A 20,388-nucleotide genomic window follows, 5' to 3' on the forward strand; every position below is an offset into this window, starting at 1 on the left:
TCAGAGGAGGCTCCTTTACAACTCTGCCATAAAGGCCAGCTTTGTGCAAAGCTTCTGAGATTGTCGTGACAGGCACATCCTGCCCGGTTTCTGCTGTAATCACTTGCAAGTCTTTCAGAGTTGCCATTTGGTCTCTTGGTCGCCTCCCTAATCCGTATCCTTTTGGCTTAGTCGTCGAGTTTGGAGGGAGTGGCGTATCCTGCAAGGTGTTGGTGGTGCCGCATGCTTCCCACATCTTGATGATGCACTGAACAGTCCTCAGAGGGGTAGATGAAGCTGCATGGTGGATTCTTTGCGTTGCCACATTATGGCTAGCAGTGGACTCTTCAAGGCGTAGCCAGATTCACTGTGAAGGAATCAGGACCACTGCAGTTGATGTCAGATGGTGTGTGATCTGAAAGGTGATTGGTTGTACCTGAGCAAGTTGATAATTGTCACTTTATTTCCTGATCACTTAAACCAGGTTTTTCACTAATTACATTTTAATAATTGATCAGAATTTTATAAAAGGTTATTTTCACTTCGATGTTTAGGTCTCCAATAGTTTTGTTTAATGTATTATTATGTCCAGAGTTTAATCTGACAAAAGGTAAGATTTTTGATAGGGTTTGATGAATTTCTATTGGCACTGTAGGTATAGCCTGATAAAAGTGTTAATTTTTAGTTTTAAGTTCATTAGGCAGGAAGCTGTACATTAAATATACAATTACAGAATATATGAAAATATGTTAGTTATAACAAGGGCATCTGGAGGTTGGAACCAGGCAGTAGGATATACTAAGCCTTAGGAGTCTATGTACATTTCTTATTTAGACTTTAAAACAGCATCTTGAAAGTGGGGAAAAAAGAGCGAGAGAGGGGGAGACGACAGCTGAAAGGCTTAATTACATTCCAATAATTACATATCCAGCACATTTAAAGAGGTGTAAAATGATCTGGCCTCTGCTTTAAAAACAAAAGAAAATCGGAATAATTGCAGGATGCTTAAGAAGCCAGAGTGTATTTTACTTTACTCTCATTAGTAAAATGTTATGATTTATGCAGCTGCCGCCAGACTAATATCTTTAAAATTTAGCCATGGAAGCCGATTTATCTTAAAGACTGATGAGAGGAGATTGCTCTCTATGCAAAATGCATTAAAGCTAAATGAGGAGTCTATTACTCAAATATGGCTGATAATCCGTTAGCTTGACTCCACTAACTAAACAGATTTAGATGTGTCGCTGTAGTGACAACCTCGTCTCAGAAGTGCATTACATAGGAATTAACTTTGATAACTTAAGTATTTTTTTCGCCACCATTTTCTTGACATTCTACTTATTTTAAGGCTTTTTTTCTTTTATTGAATTAATTTACATATACTTTCCACTTTTTGGCTTACTATTCTCTGTGTATTGCTATTTACATGCATATAAGATTAGTGTTTAAATAATGTATTTAGGGCGGCACGGTGGCGCAGTGGGTAGCGCTGCTGCCTCGCAGTTAGGAGACCTGGGGACCTGGGTTCACTTCCCGGGTCCTCCCTGCGTGGAGTTTGCATGTTCTCCCCGTGTCTGCGTGGGTTTCCTCCCACAGTCCAAAGACATGCTGGTTAGGTGGATTGGCGATGCTAAATTGGCCCTAGTGTGTGCTTGGTGTATGGGTCTGTTTGTGTGTGTCCTGCAGTGGGTTGGCACCCTGCCCGGGATTGGTTCCTGCCTTGTGCCCTGTGTTGGCTGGGATTGGCTCCAGCAGACCCCCGTGACCCTGTGTTCAGATTCAGCAGGTTGCAAAATGGATGGACGGATGGATAATGTATTTAGCCAAAAACCATCTGCATTTTCATGATATGTATGTCTGAATACAAAGGCATACATCTTAGCCATTTATTTTTCATGTGTTTATGACACATTTTCAAATGAAGCAAATATTTATTTAATATTCAAAAGTGTTTTATATAGAAATTACAGTATTTCACGATCATAGACCTACTTATAGCTTTTACCATTTTGTAATGTTTTGTCATTTTTATTTCCTTGCTTACCAATATTGTACATTTTTATTCAGTGTACTTGTCCCCGATTGTTATTTTTAAGAGTAGAAGGAGCCAGAGCCTCTCCTGGCAGCAATGACTGCAAAGCAGGACCTACCCCTGGATGGGGCTCCATTACTGTGGGGGGCTTATTCACATATATGTCCACACTTACTCTCAGTGGGCACCCAACCGCCAGTTCACCCAGCACTCACATCGTTAGTAATCTGGAGAAAGCAAAGTACGCCCAGGCCTGAATTTGAACCCTGGGCTGTAGACGTGTGAGGCGGCAGGGCTAGCCGCTGTCCCAGTCCTACCATTTGCAATTTCATTTTTTTTTCTGGCTGACACTTTTTTTTGCTTAATTCATTTTAAAGTTTGTCTAGAAACCTGTTTTACAGCAACAATGCCTAAAAGTGATTTTTGAAATGAAATATAAATCCCCCAAGTAAACTTAACTGTTGTAAATGTGATGTGGTTTAATCGTATCTTTGGATAATCGCTTCCCACTCTGACCTTCAGAAGTTTTCCTGCAGGTTGGCAGAAAAATGTTGCAGTTGCTTTAAACTAGCAGCAAAATAATTACAATTTATTAATAGATTGCTCTTGTCATTTCAGTAATTTTGAATTATTCTGTCTATGAGTGTAGCCTTTGTTTGTTTTCATCTGACATTCATTGATCGCATGGCAATTGTGTAAGTAATAAGTGATGAGGGCTGAACTGACCGTCGATTATTATGGAGAGAAGGACAGCAGCTCAGCAGTCAAATGAGTGCAGTGGGCACTTCTGTTTACTAAAAGACCACCAAGATAAACCAAAGAATGGGTTGGATAAGTGGTCAGCGGTCAGGAACTATAAGCAGCAGTTAGAAAAGTGCCCTACTTACCATATTCAGAATATTGTTATAAGAAGCTGTATGGCTTTGTATTCCAAAGGCTTAGGTTGCGCGTTGCATTCATTTCAGTATCTTTGTATTTTAGTATATGACATTATATATAAAGTGTGTGTGACATTTATTTGAATAAAGGTTCAGAAACTCTGACGTTTGTGCTATAAACTCATTGTTTTAATTGGGTGCATTTTTTGCTCCAAAAATTAAGTGATGTAAATTACTTTTTGCACTTTTCAAAAGCTTGATTTTTTCCCAGCCTTATCCAATTCTTTGTACTTATGTACAGCAAGTAAGTACAGCTGTCAAGCACAGTCTGGAAATTCCACAGTAAGTTCCCCAGGTTGAGCAGACAAGGCATTCATGGTGACAGAATGAATCTTGTGTATGTCTATCTGTCTATCTAATAACGATTTTTGTTTTGTTCTTGTGTGCTGTAGATGAAACTGCCAAGCTCTGTGGGACAGAAGAAGATTAAAGCCATTGAACAGATTCTAACAGAACAGGGAGTTGGTGAGTATAGACACAGAGGGAGAGAGTGGAAAAGACGGAGAGACAGACGGGCCCTTTCTCTTTGTTGTGGAAATCTGGGACCTTTTCTCCTTTACCATTCCTGTGTGTTGTATAACATACTAGGCTATCAGTTGGGTGCGTTACAAAGAGCAGGTCAAGCCTTTGAATTTTCACCCATGATGTCATTCTGTGTGAGTGAGGCAACATGTTTCTTTTGTTGTTTAATTGAAAGAGGTTATATTGAAAATAGAGAAATGCTGGAGCTCTGTACATCATAATTAGTGTTGTGATTTCTTGTAGACTGCTGGCACAGGGGAGCTTGCTCTCATCTCCGATAGATCAATGAGTCTGTCATCTTTTAGGGAACTATGAAGTTGGCTCCCCAGTGCCACACAAATTCTTCTCTAATTTAACGAAGAGGTTTATGGGCATTAAAGCTAACACACTGAACCTGGTGAAAAATGTGTATTTTTTACTTTAAATGGCTTATGCAAATGAAAATGTTTTTCATTTATGTGTTGTCCCTCAGTGTTTGTTAATTATCCTTAACAATGACTTCATACATACGTATTTTTCTTTCATTCTGTAAAGGTTATTTTTATTAAAATATCATTGTGTCTGGGAGATTGCAGTATCATATTACTTTTTTTTTTTCCCTGGCCATGATTAAACACCTTTTTGCTTAATCAAGCTGGAAACTAAAAATCCTTGAGCAGAAGGTGCCTGATTTCATATTCTTTACATCACGTGAGTCTCATTAAATAGAGTTGACCTGGGAACAAATTCTCACACAGCAAAAACTGTTTGGGCCGAGCCAGGCCCCCCAAACCTCACCAAAAACCTGGCACATGTTAAGAGGCACACTCCCGTTCACGTCACAAACCTTAACACTTCCCCTAGAAAAGGATTAGCTGGTGGTATTGGTTACAGCCACAGGGGATGCACAAACCAGTGTGTTTCTTTATGCCAGTCCCACGCCCGGATAAATGGGGAGGGTTACGTCAGGAAGGGCATCCGGTGTCAAATTTTGCCAAATCAATATACGGACAACAAGGATGATTCGCTGTGGCAACCCCTAACGGGAGTAGCCGGCAGAAGAAGAAGATTGGTTACAGACTGGGGAAGGTTTGGGGGTCCCATCATAAAGAGGTGGCACCAAAAAGTAATTTAATAGCTGTAGGAATGAATAATACAACATACATCATCTACATCAATAAGGGGGTACATGGAAATGTTAAATTGAATTCTATTCACAGAAGGTGTGCGTATGAAAAAGGCACACAAACGTTTAATTGGATCTGTAAGTAGGCAGTTTAATGCTGTGCATTATAAGTAAAATTATTTAAACAGGGTGAGAATTGCAGGAATGCCTTTTTTTGGGATCACATACTGTCCATCCCTAAAGGCAGTGCCAGTGTACGTGGAGGGGACGTCCAATTTAAAGACTGCTGTTGCTAAAATCCTGCCGCTCATGAAATGAATCCTAATAGCGTGATTTCACACTTACTCCACACTGAGTCACTCCTGTAGTGTACAGTGAGAGTGATTTTTAGAAAACCTTCGATGTGAAGAATGCTGGAATTTGAACAGGAACTAAATAAAGCGTCATTTATGTTACCGTTCCAAATGAGTGAACTCAGTCATTTTAATTCAGATTTTTTTCTTCTGAAAAACTACAGTGCTTGTACCCAGTCATATAAATTTTATTGATAAGCCAGTACACAATGTTCAAAATTCAGAGGAGAACAGAGATATTTTGAGATTTTATTTTACATATTCCTTTTAAACGCATTTAATTTCTGGAAAAATGCAGGTCTTTAGTTACTGTCCCCTTCGGCCCCTAAATGGACTACAGAGAATCTGTGATCTGGATTAGTTACTGTACATATTGCATTTCTGAGAGTCCATCGTTATTGGTTTATTAAGACCCAAAATGTTATTTTGATATTCCCTTAATTTTATTAAACATTCAGTGATAGTTAATCTCTGGCAACAAAGATGCTGAAATGGGCCATGCGACTTTGAAAATTGGTGAATTGATAGAGCGTAGGGCACTTTAATACAAAATAACACTGTTTTTTTTTTTTTCCTATTTTTATTTCTGATGGTGTATAAGAGTGGCTTAGTTAGTTTATTGATCACCTCATCTTTGTAAATGTTTTTAATGATATTTTCTCAGTCCTTGGCGTCAAATAGAGCAGGGGTTTCAGATGCCATTAATGATTTTTATCAGTGATATGAACAGGAAAGGACAGCTATTTTGAACTTTCTCCGTTTGTGCCCTTTGCCCTTCATGTTGCCCGTCTAAAGGGAGAGAGACCTGCAAAGTCAGTCCTGGAGGGCCGTAGTGGCTGCAGAGTTTTGTTTCAGCCCAGTTGCTTAATTAGAAACCAGTCCTTGCCAACAGCAGATCATACTTAATTTTGTGGTTTATTGGTGTTTTCATTCTGCCATGTCAGGTCATTCTTATATTGTAGATTTTGTTCTTTTCAAAGTATAACATCCTACCCATTTGAAGCCTGAAGATGTTTAGTATTCTCAGTTCTTTCCTCTTTTTTCCTCTTCTGTTTACTTCCATGTACTTTATTAAACCAGATAGTTCACAATGTATACTTACAGGTGTAAATGGAGACAAGTTAGAAGGAGAACTGCTATTTCACTGTCTTCTATGTCTTATTGCTAATAAAGAGCCGTTAAAAAATGAAGAATGCATCTATTGTACTTAAGTCTAAAATAAGAAATTGAAGGTGGGGAATTTTAACAAGCAAGACAACTAAAATGATGCATTAAAAGTGTTGCTTCAACAGCAATAATTGACTTCATTAATGAACTGGGTTGGAACAAAAACCTCCAGCCACTTTGGCCCACCAGGTCCGACTTTGCAGACCCCCTGATCTAGAACATCCTCTCTATTTTAAACTCCGTTTTGAATTGACATCCACAATGTCCTAGAGGTGCTCTACGGGGTTAAGGCTAGAGGACAAGGCAGGCCAAGGCAGAATGTGTCCTTCTGTGGGGTCAAGTTGTATTGCGTCACATAAGAAAGCCTTATAACACACTCTGTTCAGCCTACACCAGTTGGATATGTGTGAGCAGAGGGTCTTTGGTTGCTTTGCTCTTATTCCAGGAGCACGGAGCCTGTCCCTAACTGTCCTGTCACAGGTCTACATGTTACACATCTGAACTGATATTGCCGATGGGCCTGATGTGTTGATCCTGCTCCGGTATGGTAACAAGAGGCAGACATGATCATAGATGGTCATCTGTCCTGCCAGTCTGCTGAAGTGCAACACGCTTGAGTGGCCTTGTGCATATATGCCAATGGCCCTCTGTCCTACTTCAGGTGGCATTCAAGACATTACAGAATGCAGCCACATGCGGCCTTTGTCTTCCTGTGAATTAAGCTTTGAATGTTTGACGGTGAGCTCATCAGGCACTCATTGTTGGGTGAAGGTGCACCTAACAAGCTTTCAAGTGCTCGGGAAACTGCAGTGTCTGAATGCAGACTGAATTGCTGGATACAGGGCAAAACAAATTGGGCTTTTAGTTGAAAGTATATAAGCTGTAACTTGTATTGGTCTCCCAAAAATGTCTCTTTTTCAGTATATATGATACATTTTCTGTGTTATAATAATTTCATCTACTCCAGTTAACTTGACCACTGCAGCCCGTCACTACCTTGATAGGCTGCACCCCTTCATGACTTTGTGTGAGGAAAAACCATTGTGGTATGTGCATAATATGCAAGAATTGTAAAAAAAAAAAAATAAAAACAAGATAATAAGCATATTAGAATTACTAAAAATATGCAAAGTATTGTAACTAGATGTTTTTTGTGTTTCAAACTTGAAAGTGTTCTTGGTTCACTCCAAGAAAATGGCAATGATAGGTTGCACAAACGACATACGATAACTGAATTTCCTTTGTTCCCTTCTCTCTTGTCATTTCTCTGATTGTTGCGGGTTGATTCTCAGAGATGAACTCCATGATTCTGTCCCAAGATCCAACTCCTTTCCTGCTCTGGCATTGTTGCCGCCTGTAGTTAACAGATAACTACTGCAGGAATGTTGGCCAGTGTCTGTGTTCCAATCTTTAAAGTGTTTTACCCATCGTCAGAAACTGATAGCGCCCCCACAAGCATCCCCACGCAAATGTGGAAATTCTGATTTTCTTTCAGATATGAAATGTTTTGTTGTCTGGAAAGCTGTTTGACTTTTATTCATTGTGTAAAATGACCCATCCAAGATGGTGTAACTTTAATGGCAACTTGCCACATCGCGTTAGTTTTTGTAGCAAAACACTGATGACACCACCCTTTCATTTCTCCTAAATTCCTGGCAGTTAATAGACATCTAAAGAGATGGGCTCTTCCCGACACAGCCTTCTTCTGAAATTTGACCAACAGGAGACCATTCCATCCATCCGACTTATGTGTTCAGCTAATAGCTAAGATGTCCCAATAACTCCTCCAGATATTTTTGAAAGGTTGTCAGGGTTTGTGCTTCAGCTTCTTGTCTTGGTAGTTTGTTCACATCCCCTGCCTGGTGTTTGTCCTTGTAGTACTCAGGTTGTTCACCCACAGGTTAGGTTAACAGGCAATGCTAAATGGGCCTTTGGTGAACATGGGTGTGAGTATGTGAGTCGTTCCTGTGATTCATTGTTTTCCAGGCGGGGACTGACTTCCATCTTGCTCCTGAAGCTACTGGGATACGCTATGGCCCTCCATGATCCTGAATGGATTAAGTGCGTTTGAGACTGTTAGGTTACGGCAGTCATTATCAAAATTCTCAAACCCAGAACCCAGTGAAAAGCACTTTGCAAATAATATAAAATAGTAGGGTTTATCTTCCATTCCTTAGCGTAACAATGTTGGACAGGGTTCAAAGTTATGTCATCTGTTACCTTTGGAGAAAATCAGTGAATGTTCACAGTAAAAATAAGAATAGTTGTTTGTCTTGGGAGAGGTTCATGCTTGTTTCTCTACTCCCAGATACATGGAGAGAAAGAAAGTTCTGGAAAGGCAAAGAACCAGTTAAAGCAGCTGGCCCACTGTTAGCATGCTGTTAATTGTACTACCTGGCCAAAAAGAAAATGTCTCCATTTAAATAAGCAAATACTCAAGAGCCAATGATTGGATCCCCATTATTGCAGCGATTTCAATAACTTCTTTAACGGAAGCAGTGTGTATCATCTCATTTCTTAAACAGTCATGTCTGAAGACCGTGGTCATGAAGAAGGTATTACTGCATTACATAAGGAACAAATTATTGGTCTGCATAAGCAAAGACAACATCTAAGGAGATTACTGAAATAAATGGAATTGGGTTACGAACTGTCCAGCGCTTAATTAAAGCCTGGTCATGATGGCATTACATCTTATGTGCGCTAATAGGGAAATATAATTTGAGAAGGAAGGGTGTGAAAATACAATAACCTCTGGCATGAAGTATTTCTTGTAATGTGCCTCACTTTACCCTCACGTACCAGTTTAACTGGACGCAGTAATTCCAAATGACCAGCTATACTTTAGCGAGCTCCAAAATTGATAAGTTGATACTCTTCACTGCGGTGTCATCCTCTTATTAATTCACAATAGATGTAGAAAACTCTTCACTGGAGGACTGCTAGCCTGCAGTGAATGACAGAGAGCGAATTACTTGGGTCTGTGTGGCAGAAAACTGGAAAAATATGTGACCCCTGCTATGCAAATTCTATTCTGAAGAACCACCATTGCTAATTAATGGACTAAAACTAATTTCTGGATTGAATTAAACATGAAAGCATGAATTAAACATGGAGGTTCTATCAAAGTAAAGTATATAAACAGAGAGAAAAATACTTCAAATGTTATGACCAAGGCTGCTATTTAAAGGTAATACATTACGCAGCACACTTCACTTAACCCTGGCCTCCCAGTAATTTGCTACCTGTATCATTGACACCACTGATCTCCAGTGTAGTGTGCACGCTGTAAGATTGCTTTAGTAGACAATAGGTAATTCCTGCTAATGAAGCTTCACTCTACCCATCACACTAAATCATCTTCTTCTGCCATTGCTTGCTGTGAGTGTCTCATTACAAAATGTTAGGAGGAAAATAATTTCTACAAAAGGCTAAAGGAAGCGAAAATGTAATTTGGACTGTTATCTCTATGCGAGGTGGACAAATCTTTTTAAAGCTATAAAAGCTTTTTTTGCGTTTTACTTCGTAACGCAACGTTTCAAGAATATTGGCCCAATGGTTTTTTTTTTTTTATTTCAGTTTATCTTGCGTCCCTTTCCTCTGTAATGGTTGCTGCTGAATAGATGCATATATGGACCTTAACTGTGTACTCCAAATTAGTTTAATGATTGGCAGCTTGCTCTTGTGTAACTCACTGCGAAAGGGTTTAGTTGAAAAATTTGTTTTTATCTTCCTTAAACTTCACTGTTCCAGAATTGTATCTAGAAGTGTTACAAATTAAAATTGAGGTGCAATTTACAGTTAACCACCGGATTGGCGTAGATAATTGCAGCATTTCTTGATTTACATAAATTAATATAACATTTATTAGACTTCCTTCCCATTGTGATTCTCTTTTAGCCTTTGTACCGATTTGCATCAGGTATTCTAAAGATATTCTCCCGTAGGCACCGGTGGGACCTGTTCCTGTGTGATCCGTGAAAAGAATGAATGAGCAAGTGTAGTCACCATCGCAGCTCCAGGGTCGAGGCTCTGCCAGTTGTTCTCTGGTTCCACACAGGCTCAGGTTAGCAGAGCTGTCTGTCACCAGTATGTCCTATTCGGGGTCTCTGCCTCGTATCTGATGCTTCCAGGATGGGCTCTGCTATGAGCATAGGAGTATTCCTGTAATGTCAGCAGAATTCTTACTGTAATCATATCCTACATCCTGTTCTTTGTATCTTTTTATCTAAGTGCTTCATCACCAAACCTGTGGTTCTAAAAATTCTTTTTCTTTTTAAAGAAAATAATAAAGTTTTTATTCAGTAGAAACAGAAACAAATCAGAACTGTTACTCCGGGATGCCCTTAAGAACAGACTGCAGAAACAAACTATTTCATTGAAAGCAGTAACTGCTATTTAGACTGATTAGAAAAATATGGTGTGGGGTCACTTTGGTATGACGCAGTCCTGGGGGGTTTCATCCCAGCCAAGTTCTACTTTTCCTTAAGAAGACTGTTATGTCCAGTTTCTGTGTTGGTGTCCGTTCAGGAATTGCAGAACTGGGCGCGTGCTGGGTGTTAATGGGAATGCAGTAGGCATTGGTGTGTGAGACACGTGGGAATACTGCTTGCTGTCTTGCTTTGGAATGTTGTCACCATTGTCATGATTTTCTTTTGCTTTTTCAGGTGTTATTTACACCGTTACTTAATAAAGGCCACACTCGTAGGCCTGATACTGAAGTAGCTGCAGCTTTTCAACCTTCAGAGTTGTTTCCTCAGGTTGTCACCTCTGCTTAGCATTAATTGTCACTATTAGGACACCGTTAACTTAGCAGACGAAGAGAGGTCAGTTAACAGGAAGACAGCAAATTGGAATTGAGTGTTTTAAAGCTATGCCAAAAATACAGATATATCCTCATTGTTTATGAATGTAATTCTTCAACTACTGTGCTTTTCTGAATAATTAGCAAAAACCTACAGCCACAGTGGGAAATTCAAAGAAAGAGAGGGGGATTGTACTTACTTCACAAATAACAAAGAACTACAGTAAAAGGAGGACAATGTATGTTTTGCTTTAGCCACCTTGCCAGTGTTTTTGGTGAGATTGGTGGAAATGTGTGCCCGTATAACTGATAAGGAAATGATGCGCTCGTCTGAACTACGTCTCCAAAAATGTCTTCAAGTGTAACTTTGGTTCCATATCGGCTGGCTTTATTTCACAAGAAAAGGCTGGCCGCAGTGCCTTTGATACTCTTTCCTTCTGTTTTTGTTCATTGCTTGCTTCCTCTGTGGCTTCTCCTGCAGGGCATAGGAGATAAAGAAGTGTGCAGCTGCTTTGTTTCTAAATGTTTTTATTCTTGAGACAAAAAAGATCATCATCATAGTAGTAGCCCCACAGGGGTCTAGCACATGTACGCCATCAATTAAAATCAACACAAATGCAAAACTGACTTGCAGAGAGGCAGAGAATGAGCTGCAGTGAAGGAGACTACATTTCTAGAAATCAGATTTATGTCAAGAGGGTTCTGCTTTGATTTGCCTTAAACTCCATGAGCTGAAGATCTGTAATTGTCACTGCGCACCACAGGATAGTCATTCCACCCCCCACCCTCCACTTCCCTGCTGGCAGGCAGCTTTCAACAAGTTTATTTTCTGTGAAATATTATAGCTTTTTGTTAAGAAATTGTTCTGCAAACAACAGCAAGTGTTCATCTTTTCATATTTGCGATTGTCCATGCTTAATTTGTAGCATATTTTAAAATGTGTGAGAAAAAAATCAGTGAATAGTGCAATTTATACTTTCCATGGACATGTAACGTTCATTATTCATTTATTTCTACATATTCCCATTGTTGCATCTGAAGATGCACATTTTCTTTTCTGTTTAGATGCTGTGCTTCATTTCACCATATTCAGTGGCATCTTGTAATTATTAACATGAATTACTTTTAGAGTTCTTATAATTCTTAGTTGTTTGTAAGAATAAATATTACAGGGTCAGTATTGTCACGCATACAGAGTAACAGTGAACGTCTTAACTTGCACTCGCTAATCACCTTGAAACCTTGCAATCTCTGGTGCCACGAGTAGCGAGTAGAACTTCTTAACCTGAAATAACTTCCTTAACTCGAAAACTCTCAGGTGACACAGAGCTGGGAAAGGCAGAAGTTTGTGTTTACAGTTATTTGGCAAAATGATCATTTATTTAGACAGCACTCTGTGGTTCCCCTCCCCTAACTAAGTGGGTCAGAAGACAAAGAACTTCTTCACTTTATGGTAATAAGCCATTGTGTTGTAGCGAAATGGACTGACAGCCGAGGAACACCAAATACAAACCTGCGTGTGTGTGCCGGGCTGATGGGTGTGTGTGTGTGTGTGCGCGCGTTTGTTTGTGTGTGCTGGCGGTTGTGTGTGTGTGTGTGTGTGTGGGGGGGTGATGGGGGTTATTGTGCCTGCACGTGCGTGCGTGTGTGTGTTTGTACGTGTGTGTGCGTGCGTGCGCGTGCAGGTTTGTGCGGGCTGGCCGGTGTGTGTGTGGGTGCATGTGCGCGTGTGTGTGAGTGTGCACGCATTGGTTATTATAACCAGCAATACCAAAATATCGATATAACCAAAAAAGACTGAGGTGCACCCCGTATGTAACTAAATCTCGGGGGCTACACCCTAACTTAAAGAGGAGCAGCTGCCTAACAAATCCCCTGCTGCTGGCTCAAAAGCAAATCAATTTCTGAGAGCGAACTTCAGAGGAAGAGAGAACAGAAACACAAAGAGGTGAAAAGAGCAAAAGACCCACTGAGTGTAGAAATTACAATCAATTGATTAGTCACACTGTATTGAAAAATAGAACTTGAATAATTTACAAGTGGTTTTAGCCAACCCACTAGCAGCACGTTAGACTGCTGTCAAGAGTGCAGATGCAATGCTTTATTTTAACGTGTTTTTTTTTTTTTTCTTTTTTGCTGCAGATCTGAACCCGATGCCAACTGAGGAGATTGTGCAAATGTTCAATGAGTTGCGCAGTGACCTGGTTTTGGTATATGAGCTGAAACAGGCACATGCCAACTGCGAGTATGAGCAGCAGATGCTACGGCACAGATACGAGGCCCTCCTGAAGGCAGGTGGGGCTGCTGCAGCTGCTGGCGAGGGGCTTGGACCTGAAGGACAGATGGGGCTCGGGCCTGATGACTCAAAAGGAGAAGGAAAGGACCACATCATTGATGTAGTGGGAGCCCCTCTAACACCAAACTCTGTAAGTGGATTAAACATTGTTGTGGACCTTTTTGTATGAATGCTTCTGCTCTTTAGAAGATCTTTAATCTGTAAGAAAGATTTCCACTAAACGTTTATAGTACATTGTGACGCTAGACAGTGAAAAGTCCCATGATGTTTAGGGAAAGCCGTTGCGCCAGGTTATTCTGGACTCGTACTGTTAGTGTAAGTACTTCTGTCCGTTTCACACTTGCAATTGCTCATACAACTTTTTAAAACAAAATATGAGAAACACTTTCATTATAGTTACGCATTGTGTCTCTGCTTAGAAAACAATTTTTTCAGTAGCACCCACAATGAAAATCAGTGCATCCATGTTTGAACTGCTTTTACCATTTCAGATTCATGGAGATCTCTGGCCAGTCCTACTGATGTAGATGTAATATAAAGGGGTATTCGTGTGGTGGGGTTTGTACCCTGACACAGGCAACTGTGTAGATGTGTGATGGTGCTGGCCGTTTACAGAACGTAAAGGGAAATTAAAATTGGAGACTGGCCGGACATCAGTTTACAGTACGGCCTCAATTACCAGCATTTACATTTCCAGTTACATTTCACTTTTGGCAAGACATTTTTGCTAAAAGTAAGCTTGCAATTAAAAACAGAATTGGAGTGAAATATGAAGAAGCGAATTGTAGGAAGTGGATGACTCTACAGCTTACCTGTTTTCCAAGCTTAATTTTTGTTGCTTTGCAGCCGTCACTGTTCTAGATGCTAGTTAACCCGAATTTGAGTTCTCCTGTTCAGCAGGCTGATGGGTATCATTAGCAGAGCTGCCTCCAACTTACTTAGGCTTCAAGTGTAATGCTAAATTATGAATGGGCCTAATTTAATAAATTAATTTAGTATTTTCTTGAAAATAGGTGTAAAAACAGTTTTGGCCTGCCTGTCCTTTAAAATCTAATCTACGTCAAGTGGGTTGACAGCCACAGAAAGCTGTAAAAATGGAGGCACGGCACTAAACCTGTGGTGTAGGCCTCACATCACAGATAGTCGCACCAATACACGCCTTCTGCCACTTGCAGTGCTAACCTGTTGTTGAAAAGCTCTTTTTAAGTCAAATTTTTAACCTAAACACAACACATAGTTATAATTAATTTTTACTCAAATAACACCAGAATACATCAGAATGAATGCACTTAGATCAATAATGACATCAGTCATCAAGACAAACCCTAACAAGATGTTTTCCCTTCATTATTTGTTTAGTATGGCTTGTTACCTGCTCTGAGGACACCCGTGTCCTGGTTTTATAGTACAACACATTCAACATTAGTCCCTCACACATAAACAGAACCTTCGATAATGTTGAACAGAACAAGAACTCGCAACAAATTCATAAAAAATAAGACATCAATGAAGCGGGTTATGTCATTTTATACCTGAGGCCAGGTAAATTGTGCAGACATCTTTGTTACGCTCGCCTGCATTAATGCCCTTAATCACACTCAAAGGAATGGCCTTTCAATCTTTTGTGTGATTTTACAACTCCTGGAGCACACAGAAGTCACTAGAACATTCGTGACGAGCCGTGACAGGGGCTGGTGCTAGGGACTGGTATTGGCCGCAGACTTGAGTCATAAAAATTCAGCTCTGTGATGTTTCTAAGGCACGCCATGGCATTCATATGGTGGTGGTACTTCATATGGCCACATTTTTCTAAAGCAGTTGTGTGTGATATGAAGGGAAGCCTGCACAGCTTTGTAACATCAGGACCAAAAAGTGTGAGTGATACAGTAAGGGGGGACTTGAATTACCTGAAAATGAACCTAAACATGTCAGCAGTAATATTAATGTGTGGATCTGATCAGTCATTGTCTCATAACTTAGCACTTCAAACCATCAGCAAGAAAAAAAAAACATAAAACAATTTCAATTTTAGGGGTTACTGAATTGGGAGGATCTCAAGATCATCATTGTAAAGTCTGCAGTGTTTTGGTGGAGCAGACATCTCTAAAACTAGTCATTTGGTTTAAATAAGGCAGGTGTTGAGTAAATGTGGCAAAGCCTTACTAAATATGTGGAGTAAACTTCTAGATGTTTGGACAGTTGAGAAGTTTAATTTTGCCAAATTTTGTGTTTCTTTGGCACATTTTCCTCCTGTACTTCAACATTCACTACTGCTGAATAGTGAAGACATCATGGGAGGCCGGAAACACCAGAAAGGTGAATGTCTGCTCACAGATTCTTTTTTGTCAGGTCAGGTCAGGTTGGGGAGCATGCACTGGTACAGCACGTTATCGCACCCACAACACGATGAAACAGCTCGGGATCCCGGCTGGCAACCTCTCAGACAGACATGGGGTCCAGTCCCACCCTCCAGAAATGACCCTCTATCTGCTGCAGCCAGGTGTTATGTGGGTGTCTCCTTGGCCTGGTCCAGCCACTTGAGGACCCTACGAGCCAGATTACCCAAGGGGAATCGTGCAACATGGCCATAGTGCCGTAACTGACGCTCCCTCACAATGCAGGTAATGTGCCTCATTTGGGACTCCATGAGCAACACAAAGTCAAACCGGCAGTACCCAATGATTTGCCAGAGACACGGTACCAAAGGAGTCCAGTCTTCGTCTCAGGTCACTGGATAGCGTCCATGTCTGGCAACCATATAGCAAAACAGGAAGCACCAGGACTCTAAAGACTTGGACCTTTGTCCTTTTGCAGAGATATCAGGAGTGCCACACACCCCTTTCTAGGGACCCCCCCCATGCTCTCCCAACCCGTCTACTGACTTCATAGGAAGATTCAGACATGAATGTCACTGCCAAGGTAAGTAAACCTCTCGACAAGGTCGACACTCTCTCTACCGATGGCTGTGCCCAGGAGGTCATTAAGGCCTGGATCTTGGCGTTCATCCAGGACTCTCACAAGCCCAAGCACTCAGACTCCTCGCTGAGTCTCTTGAGAGCCCCCATCAGAGACTCCATTGACTTCACGAAGATCACAGCATCATTGGCAAAGTCAAGATCAGAGAATGCTTCTTCACCAACTGATGCCACACGGCCAGTGGACCCCATGACCCTGCCCAACACCCAGTCCATGCAAGCACTGAACAGAGTAGGAGCAGAACACACCGCTGATGAACCCCAGAACTAAGTGGTTATATCATTTGTGGTTGTTTTTTGTTTTATTACTTGATTCTCATTGGTAAAATGTTGCATTAAGAGAATGTTGTATTTGCACACGTGGTGATTTTTATTAAGGAGATAATTACCTCCTAGCTGTAGGTTCCAAGTCTTTTGGCGTTGAGCTGTTCTGTGGGGGGACACTAAAACTTGATTATTGGTCAGAAACGATGGCTTAAACCTTTGCTGGTTTTAGTACTGTGTGCCATTCCACTGAGATTAATGTAGCGTGGCCATGTGTGTGGTTAGGTGTGTCTAGTTGGCATGTGGCTTAACTGTGCCTGCCAGGCCTTACAGGTTTGTTAGCATGCAGGAGTGATGAAGGTCATGAACGTGTGCTGAGCGGAGAGTCGCACTGAGCTGCTCATTTGATTATTTCACACTTAGCGGCACAATATTCTCAAAAAGCTGCATGTGTGACGCTTTGTGCTTCACTCTCGATTCCTAATTTAGGGGCTGCACAGTCTCCCTTCTCATTGCATGTCACATGAGGCCCTGTTTCTCCCATCCTGCTTTTCATCATTCTGTTAGCTTTTGATTCTGCTTTCTCACCTCTCTTGGTGTATCGATGACATTGTAAAGCTTTGCAAATCACCTCGCTCCTGTCAGGTTTTGTGTTTTCTCTGTTCATTTTGATGTTGCGATGCTTCAAGTCTGAATTGATGTGGGAGCGGATTTTTGAGAGCAGAACGTTCCGCTGAAAGAGCCTTGGTCTTTCCATTTTGATGTGCAGCCCCCCGCCCCAACCTCTGCTTCGTTTCTTACCTGCTTTGAGCTGCTAATGCTGAGGCTGGACCACTGAGCCGAATTAAAGCCAAATTCACCCTCATGGAGTCCTTACCTCAATCCAAAGAGTTAAAGCACGAGTCTCTACTGGGGTGGCATACGTGAATGAAACATAATAAAGGTAATTTACTGCAAGGCAAATTCCATAGCTAAAGGGTTCCCATGTTAAATACCGCTGTGACCTTTACTGGCTGATTACACAAAGAGGACACAATTAGATTAGTCCAGAGAGAGAAAGGTCAAGCGCATTCACAGTTGTGGCCATTTTACGTCTACCTGGGAAGATTGCTTCAAAATGCGACTCGATCCCCCCTCTTGGCAAGAAACGAGAGCTCAGTCGGTGCTTTTTACAGCAGCAGGTAGCAAGAAATTGTGAGGGACCTTCACTTCTAGCAGTGGGGCTAGATGGCTGTGTGTGTGTGAGGTACATTTTTGCTCATGTGTGTGTAAATAAAATATTTATAATTTTTTGGGCATGATGGAAAAAAAAGAATCTGCTACCTTTACCTATTAGAGGTCTGTGATGTGATGGGTGAGGCTTATTTTCAATAACTGTTGTCTTTTGCCACGCATGTGGTGAATCCCTCCTGTCGACAAAATTAAGAAATTAAAAGTGAAAACATGCAGAGGATCTTTTGTTTCTTTTTTTTGTTTTTTTTAAATCCTTTGTAGTGCTGTGATACGTCTGAGTCTGTGCCCGGCATGTACTGAGCACGTGGCAGCATGGCATTCTGGAAGGGGGGCTGCTTTTACGGTTTGATTTGGGAGGCGTGTTGCATAATTTAGTTCATTTAACCTCAGAAACTCCGCACACTGCCCCCCAAGATCAAATAGGATGTGATAGCTTCCTGAATTTCATTTAATTCCACAACTGGGTCTCTTTTTCTGAAGGGGTCTCTATGTTCTGACTGTTCTATTATACAAAGATTTCACTTCCAAAGTCCTGTTTGGCCAGTTTACAGCCCGCTTCTAAGGAGTCACGTCATGACATTCAGACTTCCTCCAAGTCGGTCTCCAGACGTTTTGCTTATTGTTTTTCTAAGTTCTCAGACTTGAGACCACCTTCTTCTTTTCCCCCCCAAGTTTCGGTTGTTAATCTGCATTTCTGTTGGTATGAGTTTGCTGTTACTCACAAGTGATGTTTGCTTTTTCTTTGTTTAGTGAGAGCAGCACATAATATGTGCTCAGGAAAAGCCAACGGTGGATTAGCTGCCAAGTGTGAGGGCCCAGTAGGCCCACGTCGACGTTTGGTAAACATTGTGGGCTTGTTTGTCTCGGCATGTTACGTGAGCAATGGCAAACTTGAATGCCAGCTAAAACCTAAGTAGGTACAAACTTAAAAACTTCAGACAGGTGGGGTAGCCAGCAGCCCGCCGTGATTGGCTTACGTGAGCATTAGGACACCTTTGAGCATACCCGTGCTGCACACACTGTGCGTAGAGGAGGTGTTGACGAGGGCCAAATCAAAGGCGTGCGTGTTGAGGTCCGCGCCTGAGACACCTTACCGCCCCCAGTAACAAAACGCTTTACTAGTCTCAGGTGAATTGCATAAACTTTTTAAAAAATCCAATGCAGCGATGATTTTATTTAAATACTGAAATGTATGATGCTGTTCTTTCTGTAGAATTCTTACAATTTTAATATATTAAAAAGCTGTGTCAGGTAAATGTGTGAAGTAAAGTCAAATCTAACGAATGTTAAGTCTCCTGTATCCTCGATGTTCCTAACCTGCTCAGTTGTACGGTGGTCTCCACTCTACTCATTTAGGGCTGCAGCAGGTCAGGTAATTCTTTCTTGAACAGCCTTATTATTTTACAAATTAATTAGCGATTTTGGGAAAAAATTAAGTAAAAGCAAAGAATCACTGCAGATGTCTTCACATTAATTGTGATCAGTTCATGGACGCTGTGATGGCTAAAGCCTACATTCTCAAGGCTGTGAAGAGCCAACCCCAGCAGCATTGGGCACAAGGAAGGAAGGAAAAAACCCTGCATAGGGTGCCAGTGCATGGCAGTGCCCACACTGGGATGGTGGAGAGTCACACGACGTGGACGTCTTTGGAAAGCCCAGAGAGACCTGGAGGGAGCATGGAGTGCAGCTCTCCACGCGACGGTCGGGCGCAGGCCATTTCATACATAGACGGTGGTGACGGATGTGTTGCTGTATCCAGGAATCTCCATCCAGGCACTCCGGATTCCTCCATTATTCTAAAAATGTGTGCATTCGGGTAAGCAGTAAAAGTAAATCTGCGCTGGAGAGGCTTCGGTCCTCTCGGATTCTGCAGGAGGATGGAGAGGGTGGACAGTTTTCACTTGTTATGCTAAACTCATACAGAAGAAGATTAACAAATTAAAAATACTACAAAGGTTTCTTAAGGCTTTATTTGTTTGCATTTGACTAGCAGTGCCTTACTCTTTTTTTTATTTTTTTTTTCTCTCTCATTTTAGAGGAAACGGAGAGAATCGGCTTCCAGTTCTTCTTCAATTAAGAAAGCAAAGAAACTCTAAATGTATTGATTGAGCCATTTTTGACGAGAGACGTGGAGCAGACTGAGCAGCAGGACTGTTTGGATGGGATTGGACTTTGGAAGCCCCCAGAATTGACATCAACTCCAGCCTCTTGGTTGTCGTGTATGGGGCTCTGGGCGCCACGTTTGGAAGTAAATGTTCACTGAAGATGCCAGCGGCTCAAAGCTACGTGGCTGTGCAGATAACGGATCAACCGACTCGACACGCTGTGGCCAGACGTCCATTGCCAGACTTTTGTTTTCCTGTCTTTTTTATCGTCTTTCTTGACTGGTTTGAGCCTTCAGTTCCTTTACTGTTAATGCTACTTGATGTCTCCTTCTTCAGCTTAGCAGCAGAAACCAAGCATCCCCGCTTCAACTGTAAATGTACATTTTTATATAAATCCACACACCACAATGCAGATGAGCCACTGTGCTTTCTGCGGTTTGGCCTCTTTAGAGCAGGAGGGGTCCGGTGATGGGCTATAAAATTAGGCCAGTTAGGAGGAGTGGGTGCAAAATGAGGAAAAACCAAAATAACCGTGTCACCGGTTTTATTGAAGCTTAAAGGAACAAACTTCATAACAACTACAAAGTGTACAATTAATTTGAAAACGCTGGACAA

At 41.3% G+C, this 20,388-nt stretch overlaps 1 protein-coding gene across 2 annotated transcripts in view; it reads left to right on the forward strand.

Moving 5' to 3' along the window:
• Positions 1 to 20,114, forward strand: part of dmap1 (DNA methyltransferase 1 associated protein 1) — an 88,584-nt gene extending 68,470 nt beyond the window's left edge. For both annotated transcript variants that reach the window (XM_051933144.1, XM_028811265.2), the window contains exons 9-11: positions 3,342 to 3,414; positions 13,043 to 13,326; positions 19,705 to 20,114. In XM_051933144.1, the coding sequence (XP_051789104.1) occupies positions 3,342 to 3,414; positions 13,043 to 13,326; positions 19,705 to 19,764 (417 nt within the window). In that variant the 3' untranslated portion in view covers positions 19,765 to 20,114. The remainder of the gene's footprint in view (positions 1 to 3,341; positions 3,415 to 13,042; positions 13,327 to 19,704) is intronic.
• The last annotated feature ends 274 nt before the right edge of the window (positions 20,115 to 20,388 follow it).

This window comes from Erpetoichthys calabaricus, chromosome 10 (assembly GCF_900747795.2).
Source record: "Erpetoichthys calabaricus chromosome 10, fErpCal1.3, whole genome shotgun sequence".
Classification (NCBI taxonomy): Eukaryota; Metazoa; Chordata; class Cladistia; order Polypteriformes; family Polypteridae; genus Erpetoichthys; species Erpetoichthys calabaricus.